Genomic DNA, 26,054 nt, shown 5'->3' with positions numbered 1-26,054 from the left:
AATGGGGAGTGCGTAGAATGCCTTTAGCTCTTTAGCTGCTCAATAGTATCTTTATTTTCACTTCCATTAATTACATTCTCCGGGGTAGGGGGGGGGGGTCCATTTTCCTTTTTTGATCAGCAAATTTTTTATACGTAAATTTGAAAAAAATATTTATTTTTTTTAACCCGGGGGGGGGGGGGTTGGACTCTATGGTAAGTCAATTTTTTATATGTAATTTTTAGAAAAATGTCTGTTGCAAGAAAAGAGGAAATAAACTGAAATGAACATTATGTTAAAATCTTTATTATTCAACAACATTGTATCTGAAATAAATTCTATTTGTAAATTAATAAAAAATCTTATAAATTATGAATAATGAAAATTTACTGAAAAAAATAGGTATGGTTTTTTTTATTTTGCATTCAAATTCATTAATGTTACGTTTCTACTTTTATTTTTATTGATTTATCATAATTCATTATTTGATCACATGCTGCGCTCGCCCCAACGGCTACATCGTAAAACATATTAGATACACAATGACACAATTTTTTGCTTTTAAGGTCAAGATCTAGTAAATGAAAGGTGCCTACATGTTTATGGAATTCAAGATATAAATTCTTTTAATGATGCTTCATAACAATATCTTTTTTTCATAGGGTGTACCGGGGCTTTAAGGTTTCGTAAACATATTGAAAAATCTTGTTTTAGACAACCATTTTCTATGAAATATGAAGGATAAAAAAAAATTCCACATAATTCCTTTAACGCCGTAAAATAAGGAAAAGATTCATCAAATCAATTATATGTCTTTGTTATGTAATCCTTTATGTTTTTGGTATATTATATAGCGTAATATATAAAGGTTGAACGCTGCAAACTGCAACGTCACAAGCAGATATCAAAGTTCACGTTTGCTGCTTTAAAATAAACTTACCTTTAGAATAAAAAAGAAATTTTGAGGCATAATTAACATTTGCAGAGAAAATAAGAAGGTAAATAAAATGTAAATATAAGCATTAAATCATTATTTTTTTAAAGATACTATCTCATAACTGCAGCGATATGTGCGAACAAATTTTCATAAAGCGCTAACGCGCGTTACTCAATTTGTATGCCCACACTGCTGCAGTTATGAGACTGTATCTTTCAAAAATTAATAATTCAATGCTTAATCAAAAACTGCGCGATTCTCAAAAAGAGCTAGAGAGAAAGAGAAAGAACGAACGTACTACGTGTATGTGAAATTACAGTTTTTACACAGAACATACAGAATTTCGCTGGGTTTTTTTTAAAAATAGGTTTGCCCACATTGAAAACGACTGCTAAATCACATGCATATAGTGACGAACAGACACGAGTCCATCAAATGATTAACTTCTCCATTAAAATCAATGGACTTTCTGTGTATATAATTGTGTATATCTAAAGAAATGTTTTAAAACAATGTGTTTTACACAAACTGATTTCATAATGTCTAAAAATATAAATAAAGTTACAAAATTACAAATGGCCAAAAATAAAGAAAAGAATCAAACAAAAATAAAGATATATAGCAATAAAGTCAGACAGATGTATTGAAATGAATTAGATAAATTTAATGACTTGAATACCAAATGTTGAATAGAAATAGAAAGATGTTTGTTAAAATCATCAACCGAAATTTAAAAAAAAAAGATTGCACTAAATAAAAAAAAGTATTTTGGATTTAATTCACTTAAACCGATCTTTTTAGCAATAATAAAAACAATTGCATCAAATTATATACAAATTATACCAATCTAATCAAATTTAAACGGGGTAACGTTATACGTGTAATTTTAATTAGATTGAAATAATACATTTAAACATTCAATTTGAATCAAAAAGAAATAAGGTATCATTTTTGGATGTATATCGGGATATAAATACGGGTTGGTCACGTGATCAAATCCAATAAAGCCGCCTTTCTCATTATTAAAGCGCGTAAACCATTTACAAAGTGTGCAGTTATTAGCAACACTTACCGTGAAAGAAACGAACTGTAAAGTTCACAAATGGAACCATACCGTGCAAAAAGCGAACCGTGCCGTCCAAAAAGCGTACCGAACCGACCCATGCAACTGGTGTAGTAACACGTTTCAGGGTCTGTAGAAGAGCGATTCATTTGAATTGTTCAATCTCCAAAGTACAAATCCAATGCATATGCAATTTAACAATACTTCCAGCATAATTATTGTAACCTGTATAATCTGAATGTTGAATGTCGGTAAATTTTATGGAATAGACGTATGCTATTCTAAGTTTCAGAGAATCAAAACAATAACTAAATGATTTTGACGTGTTTAATGTAAAAGTCAGAATATAAAGACATTTATTTAATCGCTTGTATAAGCTTCATTATTCCATCCATTCCATTGACAATACACTATCAAGTGATTTATTAAATCCATTAGTTCAGACCGGGAGCTACAGACCGGCAGCTAGGTTTTGAAATGCATACTTTATATTCGTTAAGTAATTAATTCTCTGTCTAGTAGCACTTTGTATGTTATTCTGGAGTCTTATATCTGTTGACAGATCCCCAGGATTTCCCAGGAGATGTCTCCATATGATACACCTATAAACTTTCCAGGATCATTGAGAACTAAGAACTGCAGTTCGTCCAAAGCCCTTTTTGTTCTCATGGGGTCAATATATTTACAGCACAAAATCTCCAACATTTGCGATACTATCACGGGTGGGATATTCATTCTGCTATGTCTGCTGGACTGTTGTTCTAGCATCAATTCGTTGATATAGCAGATTTCAGTTTTTAGTCTAATATCCATTGCTACAGCATGTTTCATCTTTGTACACAAAGACCGCCCACCTACAGCCTCAGTATACCTTTCCGAATCAACGTTTTCTCTAACTATCAGAAATGGTTGTGCTAATTTGACCTTTGTCTTCTCTATAACAGATAAAGCTTCCCTGTATCTGAGTGTCTTGTAATAATACATGGCAATGTACAACATGTCAGAAATACAACCAAAACTAGCAGCGAATTTCAGCATGTAAACGCACTTTTTTAAAACAGTGTACACCTGCTTGTTGACACATCTATTAGCGTACTTGTTATGTAATATAAAGGCAATGCACTGAAAGGTAGTAGCCGTGTGTCTCTGTAAACTAAGTGTTTGGTACTCCGTCAGGTTTGATCCAACTAACTGTTCCACTTTCTGAAGGTATCTCATACAGTCCTGTAAGTCTGAAGTGTGTATTGAATCATAAGTACTTATATCTCTAAATAATTCACCATCATACACTGCTTCGCGTATTAAGAATCGCACGTCCGTATTAACCGAGGGTCTGGGTACACAGAGATCAAATAAGAGGTAGGACCCGATAGAAGAACTGTGATACAGGGAAGCTATCCCCTTCTCATAAAATCTATAAAGTCGCATGAACAAGCTTCTCTGTGCTTTGCCGTGTATACTGCTCAGAAACATGTTGTTTTGTGGAATGAAAAAATTGGGACACACCCCTTCATACACCCATTTCAGGAGAAGTTTAAAACAGGCCCAGAAACCTACCAGAAGATTTTGTGGACACCAGTGAAGAAGCATGTTTTGTTGAATGGCCCAGAAAACGGCTGTTTTTAAGTGGTAGGAACATAGAAGTTTACCTTCATCTCTTAATCCTTTATTGAATATTTCCTTCATGAATATTTTCAGCAAACCGTAAGTTAAGAATTGCGTATGATTCATTGAGTACATAAGTTTATATTCTGCTTTTGAGAAAGAAATTCTCCATTCGTTGTCTTCATGGTTTCCTAGTTTGTGTCCTATTGCTACAAAGTGACACCCATTTCTGACGATGTCGTTTACAACTTGAGGTGGGGGCCATGAGTGGCATCTGTCTATCCATAAGTAGGCAGAAGGAGGCCAAAAATCACTGACAAAGCAATGGGCATCATCGTATTCAGTTGTACCGAGTATTCCACTACTACATGGTCCGTGTACTCTAGAACTTGGTCTTAAATCGGAAAGTGTGATCTCTCTGTATTTAGAACTCGATAAAACAAGTTTTTGATTTATACATACACAAGCATACATCACATTACTGGCGGCTCTATCCAATGGTAACCAGAGTAAAGTAAATCCTGGTGGACTCTCGGAACTGTCACAGAGAATCAGTGCCTGTCTGTGTAGGTTATAAAACTCAGACTGAGAAAAGTCCCAGATCACTCGGTGGTTATCTAGCCAGAACATAGAATCTGCATCAGAGTTGCTTAATCTAAACCCTTCTTTTATGCTTCCACTAACCATCGTTTTGTGCTTACAATATTTTCTAAGGTTTACAAATAGCTCCATCATGTCCACTATTTCTCTCCTAGAAGCCACCTGTTCTGGATACCCTATCACGTGACACAACGCTCCGTACACTATCTGAACCATTTTCTGAAGTGTCATCCTGTCGATAAATAAAAGAATACACAATTCTTTTATTTGTGAGTTGTTAAAAGAATTTTAAAACATGAACTCGCGTTTATGTTATTCTGTGTCTGAATGTCACAGCCTGTGAAAACTTCATGTAGTATTCACTGCCCTGAGGAAAAGTTTTGAATTGTAAAACTGAGGGAATATAAGGCTTATACTGTGGACACACATTTTACCGCGTGGGAATAATTTACACTTAGTACAGAGAAACAGCATATCCCGCGGAAATTTGAACAACAAACCAAGATTAACCATAAATACATTCCTTTCATAAGGAAATCCCTACAGGGAGTGGAGAGTGTTATTGTACGGACAGCGTTAAACACAGGTTTTAAAGATTTACCCGGAAATTTAATGTATAGAAGAATCCCCCTCCTCACGGTAAAATGACACTAAAGTAGAGTCATGCACAAATGTGAGCGTTGTATATGCATTGCAATATTTTGACTGTGAAAAACTATTATTTCCCACGAAAATCTGAAACCTTATTCAATTTTCCTGAATTTACCTATTCTGTTCAGATCCAATTGGATCAAAAATTAAATTTTGCAACACTGGTCAGTCTGTAGAAATTGTGACTTTATAACTATAACGTCTTCTGCCAGGATACTTCCGATCCTGTATGTAACTTTATTTTTAACCTCTTACTTACTGAAAAATGTTAAAAAGACTTTTATTTCTTTAAGCATTATAATGATTCAATTAAGTAGCGAAACTACATTGATTAACGGTAAGCCCTTTCTTGCGATTTTTTTTCTGAATCGCAATTGTATTAAACTTTTTCATTGTAAATCACGACATTTTACGCTTTTGCTCGATATTTTTCTAGAGCACTGCAAAGTTCTTTTGACATCAATACACCTTCTAAATTACTATGATCTGACTGACTGGTAATACTAAAATTCAGATCCATTCGGTGCGAATTAACAAATGCCTTTCATTACAACTGACTCGGTGCTTAAATCCAAATCAAAAACAAAAGAAGCAATACTACCTTTTTAGAGCACTCTTTGGAGAAATAGGAAACTAAATCGCTCGTTACTTTGTAATTGCATTCGTTTGCATTATACGGTGACTGTATATTACCTTTTTCTCCCTTATCAGACAAGAAATACTGCAACTAGTCAAAATCCTTTCTTTTTTCAAAGGTCCCAATTTAACCATATTATTAGTCGTATGCGTAATTGCTTTATATATACAACTGCAAGTATATAAAAAAAATTTTGAGATGTCTTTTTTATAATTTATTTGGTATCTGTTAGATTGTTTTGTTTATTTTTCAGAGAGGATCTTTTGGTCCAAGATATCTGATTTTCTGTAGAAAAGATCAAATTTCGATTTTATTTGGGTTTTTTTTCGAAAATGACGGTGACTTTAAAATATCAAGAGCTTGTACTGTACTAACAATCACAAAGCATAAATGTATAATAACTACTGATGTGTTAAGATGTATTAGAACTAATACTAAATTAAAATTTCTGCCGCCGTAAAGAAAATATGCTTAGCTTTGGGAGGGAGCTGCCTCCCAGACCACTGTTTGCGAACACTTTGTCCCTATCTATGCAACTACACCCTCAATCAGCAAGTGGGAGACAGAGCTTATGCCATACGGAATAGACACAGTACCACTACAAGACGTTTGTAGAATTGTTCCTGTTTCAAAAAAACCTTAAGGAAATTAACGGTAGGCTGAGTAAAACCATTAACTCACTCACAATAGGTTTGACTGTTAGAAGTTGGTGCTGACGGTTAAACTTATACTTGTACATGTACTTGAGGGAGAGTCAAGAATGCCTTTGTTTATAATCTATAATAATTTAGTTCATTTATGTAATTTCATATTTATTCACTAATATTATGTATGGAACAAAGACAATAAATCATGAAAAAAGAAAAATGATAATGCGTCTTATTAAAATAACTTCAGCATACAATTGTTAAAACAACACAAACGTATTCTGGACGCTTTATGTAACCCGTCGGTATGAGCATATAACGAAGGGGAAACTCCGTTCTTGTGTTTTAAAAGTCCTAAATCATTCTTACAATTTACTGAATTCACTTTTTTCTTAAATGTTTTGTACTGCTATCTAAAATGTATATATTACAGTACCGTTCTGTAAATTATAGAATTATAAATATCAAGAGGTAATGAAATGAATCTTACTAGCCTACATCTGACCACCATCCTTTACTATGTAGTGATGATTCGAGATGACGACCTCGACAGCTGCTCGCGTAATAATTTACATAAGGACAGGTAAGGTGAAATTATATATGTTAGAGAACATCGCTCACTCACTCTCTTATCCACCCGTTCATTCTACCTTTAAAACCACGTGACTAAATGAAAATACAACGATGGGCTGGATCTATAATTTAACCTCTGGCTACATTATGCTATAAAACTAAAAGAGTAATATGATTATTGCAATCATTTCATACAAATGACAGCTGTAGAAATCATAGCAATGTTCACTTTTTTGATGATTTTTTCTTCACATCAAAGAGTAGATTAAAAGTAGGACTAATCCTACCACACGTCCTCTCATCTCCCTCAGCCAAATCGCGATCAAAGTCATCCATCACTCCCAAGCCCAAGGTTTCACCGAGGTATTCCCCCCTCGCTATCTGAGCCTGTCTGTTTTTGGATCTCCACACTTTCAGTAGTCTATCGTCCCCAGCAGTGACGAGGGTTTCCTGGTCGTAGGGGTGGAAGGCCACCGCGTTGAGTCCGCTACTCTGCTGTCCACAGTTCCTGTGTAGGATGCTGGTCTCCAGCTTCACACCATAATGTCTGTACCACAGGTGACACTCTATGAACTCGTCACCCCTAGATCACAGAAACCAAACGATACGTGCCCTCTTTATCTATCTGATCACTAACAAATAATATTCCTAAATTATAAAAATTATAAAGATTTTTAGACAGTTCTGATCTTCCACCAACAGTTATTTAAGGATTATACCATATATGGTCATAATAAAAATCCGAGCCAATTTCACATTTTGTACAATATACCTTTTATCAACTTTGAAACATATCCATCCAAAATCTGTTGGTTGTTTTTAAAATTAAATTCTTAATATAATATTTTCCCAATCTCCACAGATTATCTGTATCAATATTTCGTTCTGAGATGAGTAACTTTGTTTAATTTGCATTTGAATGTCGAATCGTCGAACCCAAATTGCCCTCAGAGCAGTAATAAAATCTGTATAATTGGCTATTTTCAAACTCCAATTTGAATGCTCTTGAGTTATAATTTTTCTTTTTATACGATGAATTTTCCTAACCTGCAAAATATTGTTCAATTTGTAGAATTTCTACATGTCCATTGTATATTGACCCTTCTAATTTCGTCTAGTTTAGAAAAATTAAAATCGCTAATTCCCAAATATCTCTGCTTTTTATTTAAAACTAGTTTGTGAAATAACGTTAGAATAACAAATGAATTATATAAAGTATCACTTTACACGTCTGAATATTTTTATTTATTGCTGAAAATTGAAAAATAATGATAATGCCAAAGAGCGATATGTATCCAAGTAAGGGGAGATAACCTACACTGCGGTTGTGTATTTTAAAACAATGTCAAGCTTTATCAAATATCAATCAACATTTAAATCATGGAGGATATAGAGAAGGATGGAACGAGACCAAATCGTAGAACATAGATTGTAAAAATTAAGTGGTTAAAGCAATATGAACTGTATTTTTTAGAATTTAATTTGCTGCAAAAACCTGCTAGTATGATAAGTCTGCATGTAAATTAAACTCTTATGATAAATAAGATTAGAAAAAAATCATTAATTTTCGTCGGAAGAAATATTTCTCTTCTAAGAAATATATAGCAAATCAATTTTTGTACAGGACGACAATAATTTAATTTTGCTTCAATTAAGGCTTTTTACGGCTTTTCCAATAAAGATATGGTTAAAAGAACTTTAAAAACCATGATATTTTTGTCATTTTAGTAGAAAATAACATTATTCGTAAAAAAAAAATTTAACATGAAAATTGCAGCTCATATTGCTTTAAAGTAATGGACGCGCTTATGAACGTGCTAAAACAGTATTGGTTTTTGACGAATGGCATCTGACAGGAAACTAACGAAATCCGAGTGAAAAAAATTGATATAATACCAAATTGCGTCGGATGGAAGTTTCTCTCTTGATAATTTTGAATTCTAGTGGATACTAGTGCTTCAGCTCAGATGACAGACTTCCTCCTAGTTCTACTGTATTTCAAACGATGATGGTTTGTCAAAAAAGTCTTACAACTCTTACAGTTTTTAACACATATAAAAAGGATTAAAAACAAATAAGTTTTGTAAATTCGGAAAAAATCAATACTGTAGGTTCTTCATGGTAAATTATATTCCTTCATTGGAATTTGAATTTAAATACTAGTAAAAGTCTTTGATTTTAGATATATGATATATGCACATATATCAAATTATCTAGGAAAAGTTTTAATCTTTCTGCAATATATCCTGACGCCAATTTATAGATAACATTACAAGAGGCCAAGAGGCCACATCGCTCACCTGAGCAACAATTGCCTTAACTCTGATCAAACTATATTACAGTATAAAAATCAAAATATCTTGACAACTAAGTATAGTAGATCTTGCTCAATTTTTTTTTAAATCTGCCGATTTTTATCCACATATTTTTGGAGTAAATATCAAGCCCCTTTGTTGTTGTACATGAAAGAATATTTTTCTCTATTCCTACATAACACCCCCCCCCCCACTTTATTGCCTTACTTTTCTCTACGGATTCATGGTTTGATCAAATTTTATTCTGCACGACTCATGCTTTCACACAATTTACTGCTTTTTACCCGAAAAATGCCAACAAATTTTCAATAATTCTAAATTATCTCCCCTTTAAAGAGGTTGTGGCCCTTCGTTTGAAAAAACTTGAATCCCATTCACCAAGTGATGCTTAGTGCCAAGTTTAGTTGAAATCTGACCAGTGGTTCTGGAGAAGAAGATGAAAATGTGAAAAGTTTACAACAACGCCAACGGCAACGTCGACGACAACGCCAACGACGACAGACAACGAACAAATTTTGATCAGAAAAGCTCACTTGAGCTTTCAGCTCAGTTGAGCTAAAAAGACTACGAGTCCTAGATATTCGTAGTGAGATGTAACTGTAAAGACCTATAATTATGAAACATTATACAAATATATAACGGCAAAAAAAAAATGGAAAAAGCAGAGCATCAAACATAACATTCGAAGAATAAGAAGAAGTTTTAAAGGATGAAGAATTCAAACTAAAGACTTACGTGGCCACGAAATCTTGGCTGAGGTCGGGAAAGAAAACGCCAAGATGGTTCGTGAAGCAGGCGTTAAATCTCAGGTAAACATTCTCTAAACATTGATCTAGAATCAGGTCATACACGACGGTGAGAATGTCACTCTGAAAGGTCCAGTCATCGTCATCGTCGCTATCATCGTCACTACCATCGACATCGTCACTATCATCGCCACTATCATCTTCATCGTCCTCTATTTGGTTACCACAGGAGTAAACCAGGTAACTGTAGCAAATACATGTCATTTGGCAACATCGCCCACGTGAACCACAACACCTGATCTTAACAACACGAATAAAAATTTATATATATTTATATGTAAAATTTAAACTGCTTTAAAGATATGTACATCTGATCATGGCTATAGTTTTAAACTATTCACTGTTATTTACCTCTGATCGTGGCTCACTCTCAGACCAATGATCTTAGCATCCACTTTGAGAACTTTGAACGGTGCTGCACACACTTCTTCGTCGTCATTTACAGAAAAGAAGGCAATTTCAAACTTCTCTCCGCAGTCTGAGTCACGGACCATTGTGACAATTTTCCCTCCCTGTGATTGAATCTGCCTAAGAACCTGAGGGTAGGGCCGGGAGCTCTCGTCCTTCATTGGTGGAACATGTTTCCTCGTCTGCTGCCACCGGTTTTTCTTAAACCACGTGCTACGGACCATTTTATAATACAACATTGGTTCTCTCATGGCACTCTCAATATCAGATTCAGTTAGCTCATCCTCATCACTTAAATCGTCTTCGTCACTTGAGTCTTCATCCACTTGATGACCATCGCTTTTGGAATTCTCTCCGTCAAGTTGCTCATCCTCTGACTCTCTCTCTGAGGAGTCTGTGTCAGGCTTCCCCTGCTGTTGCTTTGTTTGTCCTCCCCCTGGCTGACTGTTGTCACTACCTAAAAGTTCCATTTCAACCTCATCTAGGTTAGGGTGATACTGCCTTAGATCCCCCCACTTCCTGGGGTCGATCACTCGAATAAAGTCATTTCTAGAAGGAAAGGAATGAGTAACAAGAACACCCTTCCCTTTATTTTTGCACTTCTTGAAGAGCTTTTTTAAATTTCTTTTTTTATTTTTGGATGTCAATTTAACCTGAAAATATAGATTTTAAGAATCATTTATTAATCAATGTAAAATATATATAACTGTTGGCATTTCATTACAAATGTTATATGTGGAATTGGAAAATTGGAAGAGCTTTATACAAAATCGTTCCTTTCGTTACAATAATTGATAAATATGTTCAAAATAAAACAATGTTTGTGACATTACAAAAATCTCCATCGAAATTGTCGTTATTCTTTGGGTGCATACTAAAAATAGGAACAATGGGTTGGTTTTCTTTATTTTCCCCCAAACTTTCGGGGATGCGTACTGTTCAAAAGTGAACGTAACACAAGCAGGTTTTACATGTATAATATTCAATAATCTGACAATTATTCTCCTCAGATATTTGCCCTGTATTTACATGTTTTAAAAATCTGGATTAAAAAATCCCATCTCTTGTTTGTTTTCGTAATACGACATCCCAAAAACAGCAATGATAATATATGAGTGGGTCTGATTTGGAATGAATGATGGTTAAATTCACCCACCTCATGTGCCTCCAGCTTAAAGTGTGTTCTATCCGTAAAGAATCGTTTTGCAACAAGGAAATGCGTGTCATTCAGCCAGGCTCCTCTGAAGTTTGTGTACTCTCCTTTGACAGCGTATTGTAACATGAAATCTGAAGATGATTCATTGGATAGAAATGCACAGAATTTGATACTGTCAACTTTGTAGCTATCAATAAAATAATCTCAAATTTGTCTCAGAATAATCTAATATCAGATTTTCCTCCACTGGAATTGAATAAAAACTGAGTCCATATCTATAGTCGGTCCAAGATATCTGTGCATCGCGTTTGGACAATTGTTCATTAAAATACACATACCTGTGAAAAAGGTGCAATAAAAATAGATGAAAGGGAAAATATCCTAGATAATTTCATTCACACATCATTTTTCACTCCGAGAAATTCACAGAAACGAAAATTGATTTCTAACGGAGATTTTTCTTGTGAAAAAATGACAACAACAAACCGTAACCATCTCAAAAATCCATAAAACGAAATACAAATTCAAAGCAGAGCAACACGGACCTCCAAAAAGATAGAGGTAGGATCAGGTGCCTAGGAGGATTGAGCATCCTCTGCTGACCGGTCACACCCGTCGTGTGCTCTTTGCCGTAATATTGAAAAAAAAATCGGAGAAGTCCGTAGACAATTAGGTGATTAATTATGGTCTAACAATTAGTATAAAAAACGTCAGTCAGCATGCGATACAGTGGAAAATTGTATTTGCTGACAAGGTCGTTGTATCGACCATAGAACTTACGAAAAGATGACTTCAAGCGAGACTGTTGATAGTCCTGTAATATCAACTTGTTTGTCAGTAGCTTGCTTCGTCTTAGAAACTGTTCATACGAAGAGGATGCCCTTGCGTATCGAATCAACTGACAGACAAAAACACCATATGCAGGTGATGAATGTATGATACATAAGTAAGGAAAGTTGACTGTAGAAAAATTGAAGTCATCGCGTTAATCATAAAGTTTTGTTGTTAGGTTACCATCAATGTCCATGTCTAGTAAAATATCCAAATATGAAACAGATAACGAGACTCTGTGGTATCTTTTTATTTCAAGTTCACTGGGATATATTGAGTCGACGTGAGTATAGAAATAACAATTGTTAATTAATAATACGTCATCGATATACCTGAATGTTGAAGGCCATAGCGAGTGATTTATTTTTTTCACACAAGTTTTTTTTAATAAATTTTGCTTCATAAGAATACAAAAATAGATCTGCTAACAATGGGGCACAATTGGTACCCATGGGAATATTATAACCGCCGGGATTTGTACCGTATGGGGTATTTTCCGTACCGGACGATTACTAGGGAATTAGCTCAACTCTTGCTGTATTTTCCACATTTATTCCAGTTATTAACACAATCATATAAACAGTTACTCTCCACTCCGTACACATTAAAAAGGGGAAACTCGCTTATTATAATTCTAACTTAATGTTAACCTACATATGACAGTGAGGGAAAACGTAATGGATTAGACGGACGATTTGTATCTTGACTATTAACCTCTTGTGACCCACGGAAAATGTATAAGTCGATCGGTATTCGTTTTACAAAATTTATTAAAACTCCACAAACTTATTACGGGAGTCGGTGGTACGAGCGCCTTGTCCGTCGCTCTCCAACTGCCGAATAATTGAACATGGCAACCAATTACATATAGATAACAAAACATTTTTAACAATAGATAATAATAGAAAAGTAAATATAGAGAGTTACTTTAATTAACGGATTACTAAGATAAACTGTGAGTCAATTAAGGGTGTCCGAGTCAAAGTCATTCAACGCCAGTGACAGGGGAAAATGTGTCATGTCCAACGGGAACATTTCACACGGTGATATTTGCCTCTTCCTCCCGATGAACACGTCCCCGTGTTCCGAAGAAACGTATTGCTGTGGAACCTGGTATTTGTTCCTCCTCGGCCCATTCTGGAACTAGGTAGATCACATTTCCAATTGCTTTTAGACTCGAACCGTCTGTGAGCATTGGTCGAATTCACCGCAGCTTTACGAAAGTGTCCCCTTGAATCAGTTGTCTTTGTCTTTTCCTTTAGTTCTTCTTCTCTGTCACGTAGCGTGCTACTTAGGTGTCGTATTTGTTCTTCCAGCTACTGAATTTCTTTGTCTCGTTTCTGTAACTCAGCCAGCACTACAAAATGGCGGTTTTCGAAGAACTTTGCTTTTGCAGTTTGGTGGTCAATATCTTCACGCAAAACGCTTATTTTCTGCTTTGCATCACCTAGTTAATTCTTCATAAGATCTTCAAAGAATTGATAGTCTTTAATCCTGGAAAACGGAAGTTCTGCTAGTAGTAAGCGTTTTTTCGTTGAAAACTCTGATCCGTTCTCTGTTGCGTTGAAATTTCCTCTCCGATTTTCTTTTTTCTGTTTGTGTCGCGCGATCTGTTCTCTGAGTCTCTACTACTTTAATGGTGTGAACGTCACTTCGGCGGTTAATTTTCTGTGTCTTGCACATCCGCGCAAAATGTCCATTCTTTCCGCAGTTAAAACACATAGAAGATCTTGCAACACAATACCTTAAATGGTGAACAAGTCCACATCTTCTACAGGCGGGATTCTCCTTATGTACGAAGTACTGCGTCGGGTAACTCACAGGCGTGGTCCACGCTGGTCCATACGAGCATTGGTACGAGTCCATTTGGGGAATTTAGCTGAGAGGTAGGCCTACTTCATGGGATCGTGTATCAAGCTAAAAAGTTGATACGCCGGATTCTTACACCATTTATAACCGCCGGGATTTGTACCGTATGGGGTATTTTCCGTACCGGGCGATTACTAGGGAATTAGCTCAACACTCGCTGTATTTTCCACATTTATTCCAGTAAAATGGAACCGTACCGTGCAAAAAGCGAACCGTGACGTCCAAAAAGCGTACCGAACCGAACCATGCAACTGGTGTAGTAACACGTTTCAGGGTCTGTATAAGCGCGATTCATTTAAATTATTCAATCTCCAAAGTTCAAGTCCAATGCATATACAATTTATCAATACTTCCAGCATAATTATTGTAACCTGTATAATCTGAATGTTGAATGTCGTGTAAATTTTATGGAATAGACGTATGCTATTCTAAGTTTCAGAGAATCAAAACAATAACTAAATGATTTTGACGTGTTTAATGTAAAAGTCAGAATATAAAGACATTTATTTAATCGCTTGTATAAGCTTCATTATTCCATCCATTCCATTGACAATACACTATCAAGTGATTTATTAAATGAAGCAAGCAACTAATGCATGGATGTACCATTAGTTCAGACCGGGAGCTACAGACCGGCAGCTAGGTTTTGAAATGCATACGTTATATTCGTTAAGTAATTAATTCTCTGTCTAGTAGCACTTTGTATGTTATACTGGAGTCTTTGTCTGAGTGACTGTTGGTAAGAATATAAGGCAGCCCGAGGTTTCAGTAATATCTGTTGACAGATCCCCAGGATTTCCCAGGAGATGTCTCCATATGATACACCTATAAACTTTCCAGGATCATTGAGAACTAAGAACTGCAGTTCGTCCAAAGCCCTTTTTGTTCTCATGGGGTCAATATATTTACAGCACAAAATCTCCAACATTTGCGACACTATCACGGGTGGGATATTCATTCTGCTATGTCTGCTGGACTGTTGTTCTAGCATCAATTCGTTGATATAGCAGATTTCAGTTTTTAGTCTAATATCCATTGCTACAGCATGTTTCATCTTTGTACACAAAGACCGCCCACCTACAGCCTCAGTATACCTTTCCGAATCAACGTTTTCTCTAACTATCAGAAATGGTTGTGCTAATTTGACCTTTGTCTTCTCTATAACAGATAAAGCTTCCCTGTATCTGAGTGTCTTGTAATAATACATGGCAATGTACAACATGTCAGAAATACAACCAAAACTAGCAGCGAATTTCAGCATGTAAACGCACTTTTTTAAAACAGTGTACACCTGCTTGTTGACACATCTATTAGCGTACTTGTTATGTAATATAAAGGCAATGCACTGAAAGGTAGTAGCCGTGTGTCTCTGTAAACTTAGTGTTTGGTACTCTGTCAGGTTAGATCCAACTAACTGTTCCACTTTTTGAAGGTATCTCATACAGTCCCCTAAGTCTGATGTGTGTATTGAATCATAACTACTTATCTCTCTAAATAATTCACCATCATACACTGCTTCGCGTATTAGGAATCGCACGTCCGTATTAACCGAGGGTCTGGGTACACAGAGATCAAATAAGAGGTAGGACCCGATAGAAGAACTGTGATACAGGGAAGCTATCCCCTTCACATAAAATCTATAAAGTCGCATAAACAACTTTCTTTGTGCTTTGCCATGTATACTGCTCAGGAACATGTTGTTTTGTGGAATGAAAAAATTGGGACAAACCCCTTCATACACCCATTTCAGGAGAAGTTTAAAACAGGCCCAGAAACCAACCAGAAGATTTTGTGGACACCAGTGAAGAAGCATGTTTTGTTGAATGGCCCAGAAAACGGCTGTTTTTAAGTGGTAGGAACATAGAAGTTTATCTTCATCTCTCAATCCTTTGTTGAATATTTCCTTTATGAATATTTTCAGCAAACCGTAAGTTAAGAATTGCGTATGATTCATTAAGTACATAAGTTTATATTCTGCTTTTGAGAAAGAAATTCTCCATTCGTTGTCTTCATGGTTTCCTAGTTTGTGTCCTATTGCTACAAAGTGACATCCATTTCTGACGATGTCGTTTACAACTTGAGGTGGGGGCCATGAGTGGCATCTGTCTATCCATGAGTAGGCAGAAGGAGGCCAAAAATCACTGACAAAGCAATGAGCGTCATCGTATTCAGTTGTACCGAGTATTCCACTGCTACATGGTCCGTGTACTCTAGAACTTGGTCTTAGATCAGAAAGTGTGATCTCTCTGTATTTAGAACTCGATAAAACAAGTTTTTGATTTATACATACACAAGCATACATCACATTACTGGCGGCTCTATCCAATGGTAACCAGAGTAAAGTAAATCCTGATGGACTCTCGGAACTGTCACAGAGAATCAGTGCCTGTCTGTGTATGTTATAAAACTCAGACTGAGAAAAGTCCCAGATCACTCGGTGGTCATCTAGCCAGAACATAAAATCTGCATCAGAGTCCTTTAATCTAAACCCTTCTTTTATGCTTCCACTAACCATCGTTTTGTGCTTACAATATTTTCTAAGGTTCACAAATAGCTCCATCATGTCCACTATTTCTCTCCTAGAAGCCACCTGTTCTGGAGTCCCTATCAGGTGACACAACGCTCCGTACACTATCTGAACCATTTTCTGAAGTGTCATCCTGTCGATAAATAAAAGAATACACAATTCTTTTATTTGTGAGTTGTTAAAAGAATTTTAAAACATGAACTCGCGTTTATGTTATTCTGTGTCTGAATGTCACAGCCTGTGAGAACTTCATGTAGTATTCACTGCCCTGAGGAAAAGTTTTGAATTGTAAAACTGAGGGAATATAAGGCTTATACTGTGGACACACATTTTACCGCGTGGGAATAATTTACACTTAGTACAGAGAAACAGCATATCCCGCGGAAATTTGAACAACAAACCAAGATTAACCATAAATACATTCCTTTCATAAGGAAAACCCCACAGGGAGTGGACAGTGTTATTGTACGGACAGCGTCAAACACAGGTTTTAAAGATTTACCCGGAAATTTAATGTATAGAAGAATCCCCCTCCTCACGGTAAAATGACACTAAAGTAGAGTCATGCACAAATGTGAGCGTTGTACATGCATTGCAATATTTTGACTGTAAAAAACTATTATTTCCCACGAAAATCTGAAACCTTATTCAATTTTCCTGAATTTACCTATTCTGTTCAGATCCAATTGGATCAAAAATTAAATTTTGCAACACTGGTCAGTCTGTAGAAATTGTGACTTTATAACGTTTTCTGCCAGGATACTTCCGATCCTGTATGTAACTTTATTTTTAACCTCTTACTTACTAAAAAATGTTTAAAAGACTTTTATTTCTTTAAGAATTATAATGATTCAATTAAGTAGCGAAACTACATTGATTAGCGGTAAGCCCTTTCTTGCGATTTTTTTTTCTGAATCGCAATTGTATTAAACTTTTTCATTTGCAGTAAATCACGACATTTTACGCTTTTGCTCGATATTTTTCTAGAGCACTGCAGAGTTTTTTTTTACATCAATACACCTTCTAAATTACTATGATCTGACTGACTGGTAATTCTAAAATTCAGATCCATTCGGTGCGAATTAACAAATGCCTTTCATTACAACTGACTCGGTGCTTAAATCCAAATCAAAACGAAAAGAAGCAATACTACCTTTTTAGAGCACACTTTGGAGAAATAGGAAACTAAATCGCTCGTTACTTTGTAATTGCATTCGTTTGCATTATACGGTGACTGTATATGTATTTTTCCCTTATCAGACAAAAAACAGGTAAAAAAAACTGCTTGAGAAATACTGCAACTAGTCAAAATCCTTTCTTTTTTCAAAGGTCCCAATTTAACCATATTGTTAGTCGTATGCGTAATTGCTTTATATATACAACTGCAAGTATATAAAAAAAAAATTTGAGATGTCTTTTTTATAATTTATCTGGTATCTGTTAGATTGTTTTGTTTATTTTTCAGAGAGGATCTTTTGGTCCAAGATATCTGATTTTCTATAGAAAAGATCAAATTTCGATTTTATTTGGGGTTTTTTTTTCGAAAATGACAGTGACTTTACAATACAAAGAGCTTGTACTGTACTAACAATCACAAAGCATAAATGTATAATGACTACTGATGTGTTAAGATGTATTAGAACTAATACTAAATTAAAATTTCTGCCGCCGTAAAGAAAATATGCTTAGCTTTGGGAGGGAGCTGCCTCCCAGACCAATGTTTACGAAACTTTGTCCCTATCTATGCAACTACACCCTCAATCAGCAAGTGGGAGACAGAGCTTATGCCATACGGAATAGACACAGAATCACTACAAGACGTTTGTAGAATTGTTCCTGTTTCAAAAAAACCTTAAGGAAATTAACGGTAGGCTGAGTAAAACCATTAACTCACTCACAATAGGTTTGACTGTTAGAAGTTGTTGCTGACGGATAAACTTATACTTGTACATGTACTTGAGGGAGAGTCAAGAATGCCTTTGTTTATAATCTATAATAATTTAATTCATTTATGTAATTTCATATTTATTTACTAATATTATGTATGGAACAAAGACAATAAATCATGAAAAAAGAAAAATGATAATGCGTCTTATTAAAAAAAACTTCAGCATACAATTGTTAAAACAACACAAACGTATTCTGGATGCTTTATGTAACCCGTCGGTATGAGCATATAACGAAAGGGAAACCCCGTTCTTGTGTTTTAAAAGTCCTAAATCATTCTTACAATTTACCGAATTCACTTTTTTCTTAAATGTTTTGTACTGCTATCTAAAATGTATATATTACAGTACCGTTCTGTAAATTATAGAATTATAAATATCAAGAGGTAATGAAATGAATCTTACTAGCCTACATCTGACCACCATCCTTTGCTATGTAGTGATGATTCGAGATGACGACCTCGACGGCTGCTCGCGTAATAATTTACATAAGGACAGGTAAGGTGAAATAATATATGTTAGAGAACATCACTCACTCACTCTCTTATCCACCCGTTCATTCTACCTTTAAAACCACGTGACCACATGAAAATACAACGATGGGCTGGATCTATAATTCAACCCCTTGATACATTATGCTATAAAACTAAAAGAGTAATATGATTATTGCAATCATTTCATACAAATGACAGCTGTAGAAATCATAGCAATGTTCACTTTTTTGTTGATTTTTTCTTCACATCAAAGAGTAGATTAAAAGTAGGACTAATCCTACCACACGTCCTCTCATCTCCCTCAGCCAAATCGCGACCAAAGTCATCCATCAATCCCAAGCCCAAGGTTTCACCGAGGTATTCCCCCCTCGCTATCTGAGCCTGTCTGTTTTTGGATCTCCACACTTTCAGTAGTCTATCGTCCCCAGCAGTGACGAGGGTTTCCTGGTCGTAGGGGTGGAAGGCCACCGCGTTGAGTCCGCTACTCTGCTGTCCACAGTTTCTGTGTAGGATGCTGGTCTCCAGCTTTACTCCATAATGTCTGTCCCACAGGTGACCCTCTATGAACTCGTCACCCCTAGATCACAGAAACCAAACGATACGTGCCCTCTTTATCTATCTGATCATTAACAAATAATATACCTAAATTATAAAAATTATAAAGATTTTTAGACAGTTCTGATCTTCCACCAACAGTTATTTACGAATTATACCATATATGGTCATAATGAAAATCTGAGCCCATTTCACATTTTGTACAATATACCTTTTACCAACTTTGAAACATTTCCATCCAAAATCTGTTGGTTGTTTTTAAAATTAAATTCTTAATATAATATTTTCCCAATCTCTACAGATTATCTGTATCAATATTTCGTTCTGAGATGAGTAACTTTGTTTAATTTGCATTTGAATGTCGAATCGTCGAACCCAAATTGCCCTCAGAGCAGTAATAAAATCTGTATAATTGGCTATTTTCAAACTCCAATTTGCATGCTCTTGAGTTATAATTTTTCTTTTTATACGATGAATTTTCCTAACCTGCAAAATATTGTTCAATTTGTAGAATTTCTACATGTCCATTGTATATTGACCCTTCTAATTTCGTCTAGTTTAGAAAAATTAAAATTGCTAATTCCCAAATATCTCTGCTTTTTATTTAAAACTGGTTTGTGAAATAACGTTAGAATAACAAATGTATTATATAAAGTATCACTTTACACGTCTGAATATTTTTATTTATTGCTGAAAATTGAAAAATAATGATAATGCCAAAGAGCGATATGTATCCAAGTAAGGGGAGGTAACCTACACTGCGGTTGTGTATTTTAAAACAATGTCAAGCTTTATCAAATATCAATCAACATTTAAATCATGGAGGATATAGAGAAGGATGGAACGAGACCAAATCGTAGAACATAGATTGTAAAAATTAAGTGGTTAAAGCAATATGAACTGTATTTTTTAGAATTTAATTTGCTGCAAAAACCTGCTAGTATGATAAGTCTGCATGTAAAATAAGATTTGAAAAAATCATTAATTTTCGTCGGAAGAAATATTTCTCTTCTAAGAAATATATAGCAGATCAATCTTTGTACAGGACGACAATAATTTAATTTTGCTTCATTTAAGGCTTTTTACGGCTTTTCCAATAACGATATGGTTAAAAGAACTTTAAAAACCATGATATTTTTGTCATTTTAGTAGAAAATAACATTTTTCGTAAAAAAAAAAAAATTAAGCATGAAAATTGCAGCTCATATTGCTTTAAAGTAATGGACGCGCTTATGAACGTGCTAAAACAGTATTGGTTTTTGACGAATGGCATCTGACAGGAAACTAACGAAATCCGAGTGAAAAAAAATTGATATATTACGAAGCTGCGTCGGATGGAAGTTTCTCTCTTGATAATTTTGAATTCTAGTGGATACTAGTGCTTCAGCTCAGATGACAGACTCCCTCCTAGTTCTACTGTATTTCAAACGATGATGGTTTGTCAAAAAAGTCTTACAACTCTTACAGTTTTTAACACATATAAAAAGGATTAAAAACAAACAAGTTTTGTAAATTCGGAAAAAATCAATACTGTAGGTTCTTCATGGTAAATTATATTCCTTCATTGGAATTTGAATTTAAATACTAGTAAAAGTCTTTGATTTTAGATATATGATATATGCACATATATCAAATTATCTAGGAAAAGTTTTAATCTTTCTGCAATATATCCTGACGCCAATTTATAGATAACATTACAAGAGGCCAAGGGGCCACATCGCTCACCCGAGCAACAATTGCCTTAACTCTGATCAAACTATATTACAGTATAAAAATCAAAATATCTTGACAACTAAGTAAAGTAGATCTTGCTCAATTTTTTTTTTAAACCTGCCGATTTTTATCCACATATTTTTGGGGTAAATATCAAGCCCCTTTGTTGTTGTACCTGAAAGAATATTTTTCTCTATTCCTACATAACACCCCCCCCCCCCCCCCCCCACTTTATTGCCTTAATTTTCTCTACGGATTCATGGTTTGATCAAATTTATTCTGCACGACTCATGCTTTCACACAATTTACTGCTTTTTACCCGAAAAATGCCAACAAATTTTCAATAATTCTAAATTATCTCCCCTTTAAAGAGGTTGTGGCCCTTCGTTTGAAAAAACTTGAATCCCATTCACCAAGTGATGCTTAGTGCCAAGTTTAGTTGAAATCTGACCAGTGGTTCTGGAGAAGAAGATGAAAATGTGAAAAGTTTACAACAACGCCAACGGCAACGTCGACGACAACGCCAACGACGACAGACAACGAACAAATTTTGATCAGAAAAGCTCATTGAGCTTTCAGCTCAGGTGAGCTAAAAAGACTACGAGTCCTAGATATTCGTAGTGAGATGTAACTGTAAAGACCTCTAATTATGAAAGCAAATATATAAGGGCAAAAAAAAATGGAAAAAGCAGAGCATCAAACATAACATTCGAAGAATAAGAAGAAGTTTTAAAGGATGAAGAATTCAAACTAAAGACTTACGTGGCCACGAAATCTTGGCTGAGGTCGGGAAAGAAAACGCCAAGATGGTTCGTGAAGCGGGCGTTACATCTCAGGTAAACATTCTCTAAACATTGATCTAGAATCAGGTCATACACGACGGTGAGAATGTCACTCTGAAAGGTCCAGTCATCGTCATCGTCGCTATCATCGTCACTACCATCGACATCGTCACTATCATCGCCACTATCATCTTCATCGTCCTCTATTTGGTTACGACAGGAGTAAACCAGGTACCTGTAGCAAATACATGTCATTTGGCAACATCGCCCACGTGAACCACAACACCTGATCTTAACAACACGAATAAAAATTTATATATATTTATATGTAAAATTTAAACTGTACATCTGATCATGGCTATAGTTTTAAATTATTCACTGTTATTTACCTCTGATCGTGGCTCACTCTCAGACCAATGATCTTAGCATCCATTTTGAGAACTTTGAACGGTGCTGCACACACTTCTTCGTCGTCTTTTATAGAAAAGAATACAATTTCAAACTTCTCTCCGCAGTCTGAGTCACGGACCATTGTGACTATCTTCCCTCCCTGTGACTGAATCTGCATCAGAACCTGAGGGTAGGGCCGGGAGCTCTCGTCCTTCATTGGTGGAACATGTTTCCTCGTCTGCTGCCACCGGTTTTTCTTAAACCACGTGCTACGGACCATTTTATAATACAACATTGGTTCTCTCATGGCACTCTCAATATCAGATTCATTAAGCTCATCCTCATCACTTAAATCGTCTTCGTCACTTGAGTCTTCATCCACTTGATGATCATCCCTTTTGGAATTCTCTCCGTCAAGTTGCTCATCCTCTGACTCTCTGTCTGAGGAGTCTGTGTCAGGCTTCCCCTGCTGTTGCTTTGTTTGTCTCTCTGAGGAGTCTGTGTCAGGCTTCCCCTGCTGTTGCTTTGTTTGTCTCTCTGAGGAGTCTGTGTCAGGCTTCCCCTGCTGTTGCTTTGTTTGTCTCTCTGAGGAGTCTGTGTCAGGCTTCACCTGCTGTTGCTTTCTTTGTCCTCCCCCTGGCTGACTGTTGTCATTACCTAAAGGTTCCATTTCAACCTGATCTAGGTTAGGGTGATACTGCCTTAGATCCCCCCACTTCCTGGGGTCGATCACTCGAATAAAGTCATTTCTAGAAGGAAAGGAATGAGTAACAAGAACACCCTTCCCTTTAATTTTGCACTTCTTGAAGAGCTTTTTTAAATTTATTTTTTTATTTTTGGATGTCAATTTAACCTGAAAATATAGATTTTAAGAATCATTTATTAATCAATGTAAAATATATATAACTGTTGGCATTTCATTACAAATGTTATATGTGGAATTGGAAAATTGGAAGAGCTTTATACAAAATCGTTCCTTTCGTTACAATAATTGATAAATCTGTTCAAAATAAAACAATGTTTGTGACATTACAAAAATCTCCATCGAAATTGTCGTTATTCTTTGGGTGCATACTAAAAATAGGAACAATGGGTTGGTTTTCTTTATTTTCCCCCCAACTTTCGGGGATGCGTACTGTTCAAAAGTGAACGTAACACAAGCAGGCTTTACATGTATAATATTCAATAATCTGAAAATTATTCTCCTCAGATATTTGCCCTGTATTTACATGTTTTAAAAATCTGGATTAAAAAATCCCATCTCTTGTTTGTTTTCGTAATACGACATCCCAAAAACAGCAATGATAATATATGAGTGGGTCTGATTTGGAATGAATGATGGTTAAATTCACCCACCTCATGTGCCTCCAGCTTAAAGTGTGTTCTATCCGTAAAGAATCGTTTTGCAACAAGGAAATGCGTGTCATTCAGCCAGGCTCCTCTGAAGTTTGTGTACTCTCCTTTGACAGCGTATTGTAACATGAAATCTGAAGATGATTCATTGGATAGAAATGCACAGAATTTGATACTGTCAACTTTGTAGCTATCAATAAAATAATCTCAAATTTGTCTCAGAATAATCTAATATCAGATTTTCCTCCACTGGAATTGAATAAAAACTGAGTCCATATCTATAGTCGGTCCAAGATATCTGTGCATCGCGTTTGGACAATTGTTCATTAAAATACACGTACCTGTGAAAAAGGTGCAATAAAAATAGATGAAAGGGAAAATATCCTAGATAATTTCATTCACACATCATTTTTCACTCCGAGAAATTCACAGAAACGAAAATTGATTTCTAACGGAGATTTTTCTTGTGAAAAAATGACAACAACAAACCGTAACCATCTCAAAAATCCATAAAACGAAATACAAATTCAAAGCAGAGCAACACGGACCTCCAAAAAGATAGAGGTAGGATCAGGTGCCTAGGAGGATTGAGCATCCTCTGCTGACCGGTCACACCCGTCGTGTGCTCTTTGCCGTAATATTGAAAAAAAAATCGGAGAAGTCCGTAGACAATTAGGTGATTAATTATGGTCTAACAATTAGTATAAAAAACGTCAGTCAGCATGCGATACAGTGGAAAATTGTATTTGCTGACAAGGTCGTTGTATCGACCATAGAACTTACGAAAAGATGACTTCAAGCGAGACTGTTGATAGTCCTGTAATATCAACTTGTTTGTCAGTAGCTTGCTTCGTCTTAGAAACTGTTCATACGAAGAGGATGCCCTTGCGTATCGAATCAACTGACAGACAAAAAAACCATATGCAGGTGATGAATGTATGATACATAAGTAAGGAAAGTTGACTGTAGAAAAATTGAAGTCATCGCGTTAATCATAAAGTTTTGTTGTTAGGTTACCATCAATGTCCATGTCTAGTAAAATATCCAAATATGAAACAGATAACGAGACTCTGTGGTATCTTTTTATTTCAAGTTCACTGGGATATATTGAGTCGACGTGAGTATAGAAATAACAATTGTTAAAACATTGTTATGACGTCATCCTTTGTTATTTTTGTACATTCTTTTGCTTGAAAGAACAGAAACAATCCAATAAGTTACCTGTAGCCGTCCAATAAGTTGAAAAAACTGTCCATTATTTAAATAGTGGACAGTTATTCAATACTTATTGGACAGCTACAGGTAAAACTTGAAATAACAACCACACTAATACAAAAGAAATATTTGTTATTCACGAATGATTGAGGCACAGAATTCCAAATTCAAAATTTAAATTTGAAATAAACACTTCCTAAATTGATTTCAATTTCACTTGCACCAGGTGCACATCAAGTGAAATCACATATATTTACGGTTTTTGCTTTCTTTGCATCTCCGTCACATTTAATTTTCTCATCCTTTTCACCATGAATAATCTTACTGACTTTTTGCTGTAGGACTTCATTCGTTCTTTTATACGAGCTGTGGAAACCTCTCAGTGTTTTCTTTTTCCTTGATGTCTTGGCTGGCTTTAACTAGCTCCTCACAGAAATATCCGAAAAAACGTCTACTCTGAGGTCAAAATTTGGTTGAATTTTTCGTATTTTCTTTTTCTAAATCCAAAATATCACTAAGAATGCCATCTGTGTTCTGTTCTTCTTCATCAACTTCTCTGAACTTATTTTGTGTTTAAAAAACACTCTCTCCATCTGACGAGGACATCCTTATAGCAGGAAAATTTACAACGAAGTGATATTCGAATCGCACGCTTTTTGTACTCGTGTTAAAGAACTTACCTGTAACTGTCCACTAAGTTAACAATTGAATGAATTCTATTCACTTTATTAAAAAAAAAACATTTACCTGAGAGAGTCCAATAAGAAGATAATGACAGATTCAATACAATGGATGTTTACTTCATTGTCATTTGAAAAGAGAAACTTTTCCAAGGGAGTACATTCTAAACACAATAGAGTAATTTTTTTTAACCTGAGACAGTCCAATAAGAAGACAATGAAATAATTGTTTTAAGTAGGTTACAAGCCTCAAAATGTCCATTCTGTGAGAAAAAAGAACTATTGTCGGGCCTAACGGCCCTCCAATAGTTCTTTCTTCTCA

At 35.4% G+C, this 26,054-nt stretch overlaps 3 protein-coding genes across 4 annotated transcripts; all 3 read right to left on the bottom strand.

The window, feature by feature from the left end:
* Positions 1-5,601: 5,601 nt before the first annotated feature.
* LOC136276413 (uncharacterized) lies at positions 5,602-10,017 on the bottom strand. Its single transcript, XM_066088313.1, has 2 exons — positions 9,743-10,017; positions 5,602-7,275 (listed from the first exon to the last, which is right to left on the bottom strand). The coding sequence occupies exons 1-2, from the start codon at positions 10,015-10,017 to the stop codon at positions 6,918-6,920; spliced, it is 633 nt and encodes a 210-aa protein (XP_065944385.1). The 3' UTR covers positions 5,602-6,917.
* Positions 10,018-10,145: 128 nt separating this feature from the next.
* LOC136276412 (uncharacterized) lies at positions 10,146-16,736 on the bottom strand. Its single transcript, XM_066088312.1, has 3 exons — positions 16,378-16,736; positions 11,378-11,564; positions 10,146-10,874 (listed from the first exon to the last, which is right to left on the bottom strand). Exons 1-3 carry the CDS (start codon positions 16,734-16,736, stop codon positions 10,161-10,163), a joined length of 1,260 nt encoding a protein of 419 aa, XP_065944384.1. The 3' UTR covers positions 10,146-10,160.
* A 2,036-nt stretch (positions 16,737-18,772) lies between these two features.
* Positions 18,773-24,659, bottom strand: LOC136276295 (uncharacterized). 2 transcript variants are annotated; one of them, XM_066087990.1, is made up of 5 exons: positions 23,841-24,659; positions 23,095-23,337; positions 22,484-22,950; positions 22,075-22,329; positions 18,773-19,621 (listed from the first exon to the last, which is right to left on the bottom strand). In XM_066087990.1, exons 1-5 carry the CDS (start codon positions 23,964-23,966, stop codon positions 19,264-19,266), a joined length of 1,449 nt encoding a protein of 482 aa, XP_065944062.1. In that variant the 5' UTR covers positions 23,967-24,659; the 3' UTR covers positions 18,773-19,263. The 2 variants fall into 2 exon arrangements, with proteins under 2 accessions (XP_065944062.1, XP_065944061.1); XM_066087989.1 differs by having other exon boundaries at positions 18,774-19,621; positions 22,484-23,337; positions 23,841-24,655.
* Positions 24,660-26,054: the final 1,395 nt, after the last annotated feature.

Source organism: Magallana gigas, chromosome 6 (genome assembly GCF_963853765.1).
Source record: "Magallana gigas chromosome 6, xbMagGiga1.1, whole genome shotgun sequence".
Lineage (NCBI taxonomy): Eukaryota > Metazoa > Mollusca > Bivalvia > Ostreida > Ostreidae > Magallana > Magallana gigas.
The sequence above is the reverse complement of the archived record's forward strand: the minus strand, read 5'-3'. Positions and strand labels throughout refer to the sequence as shown.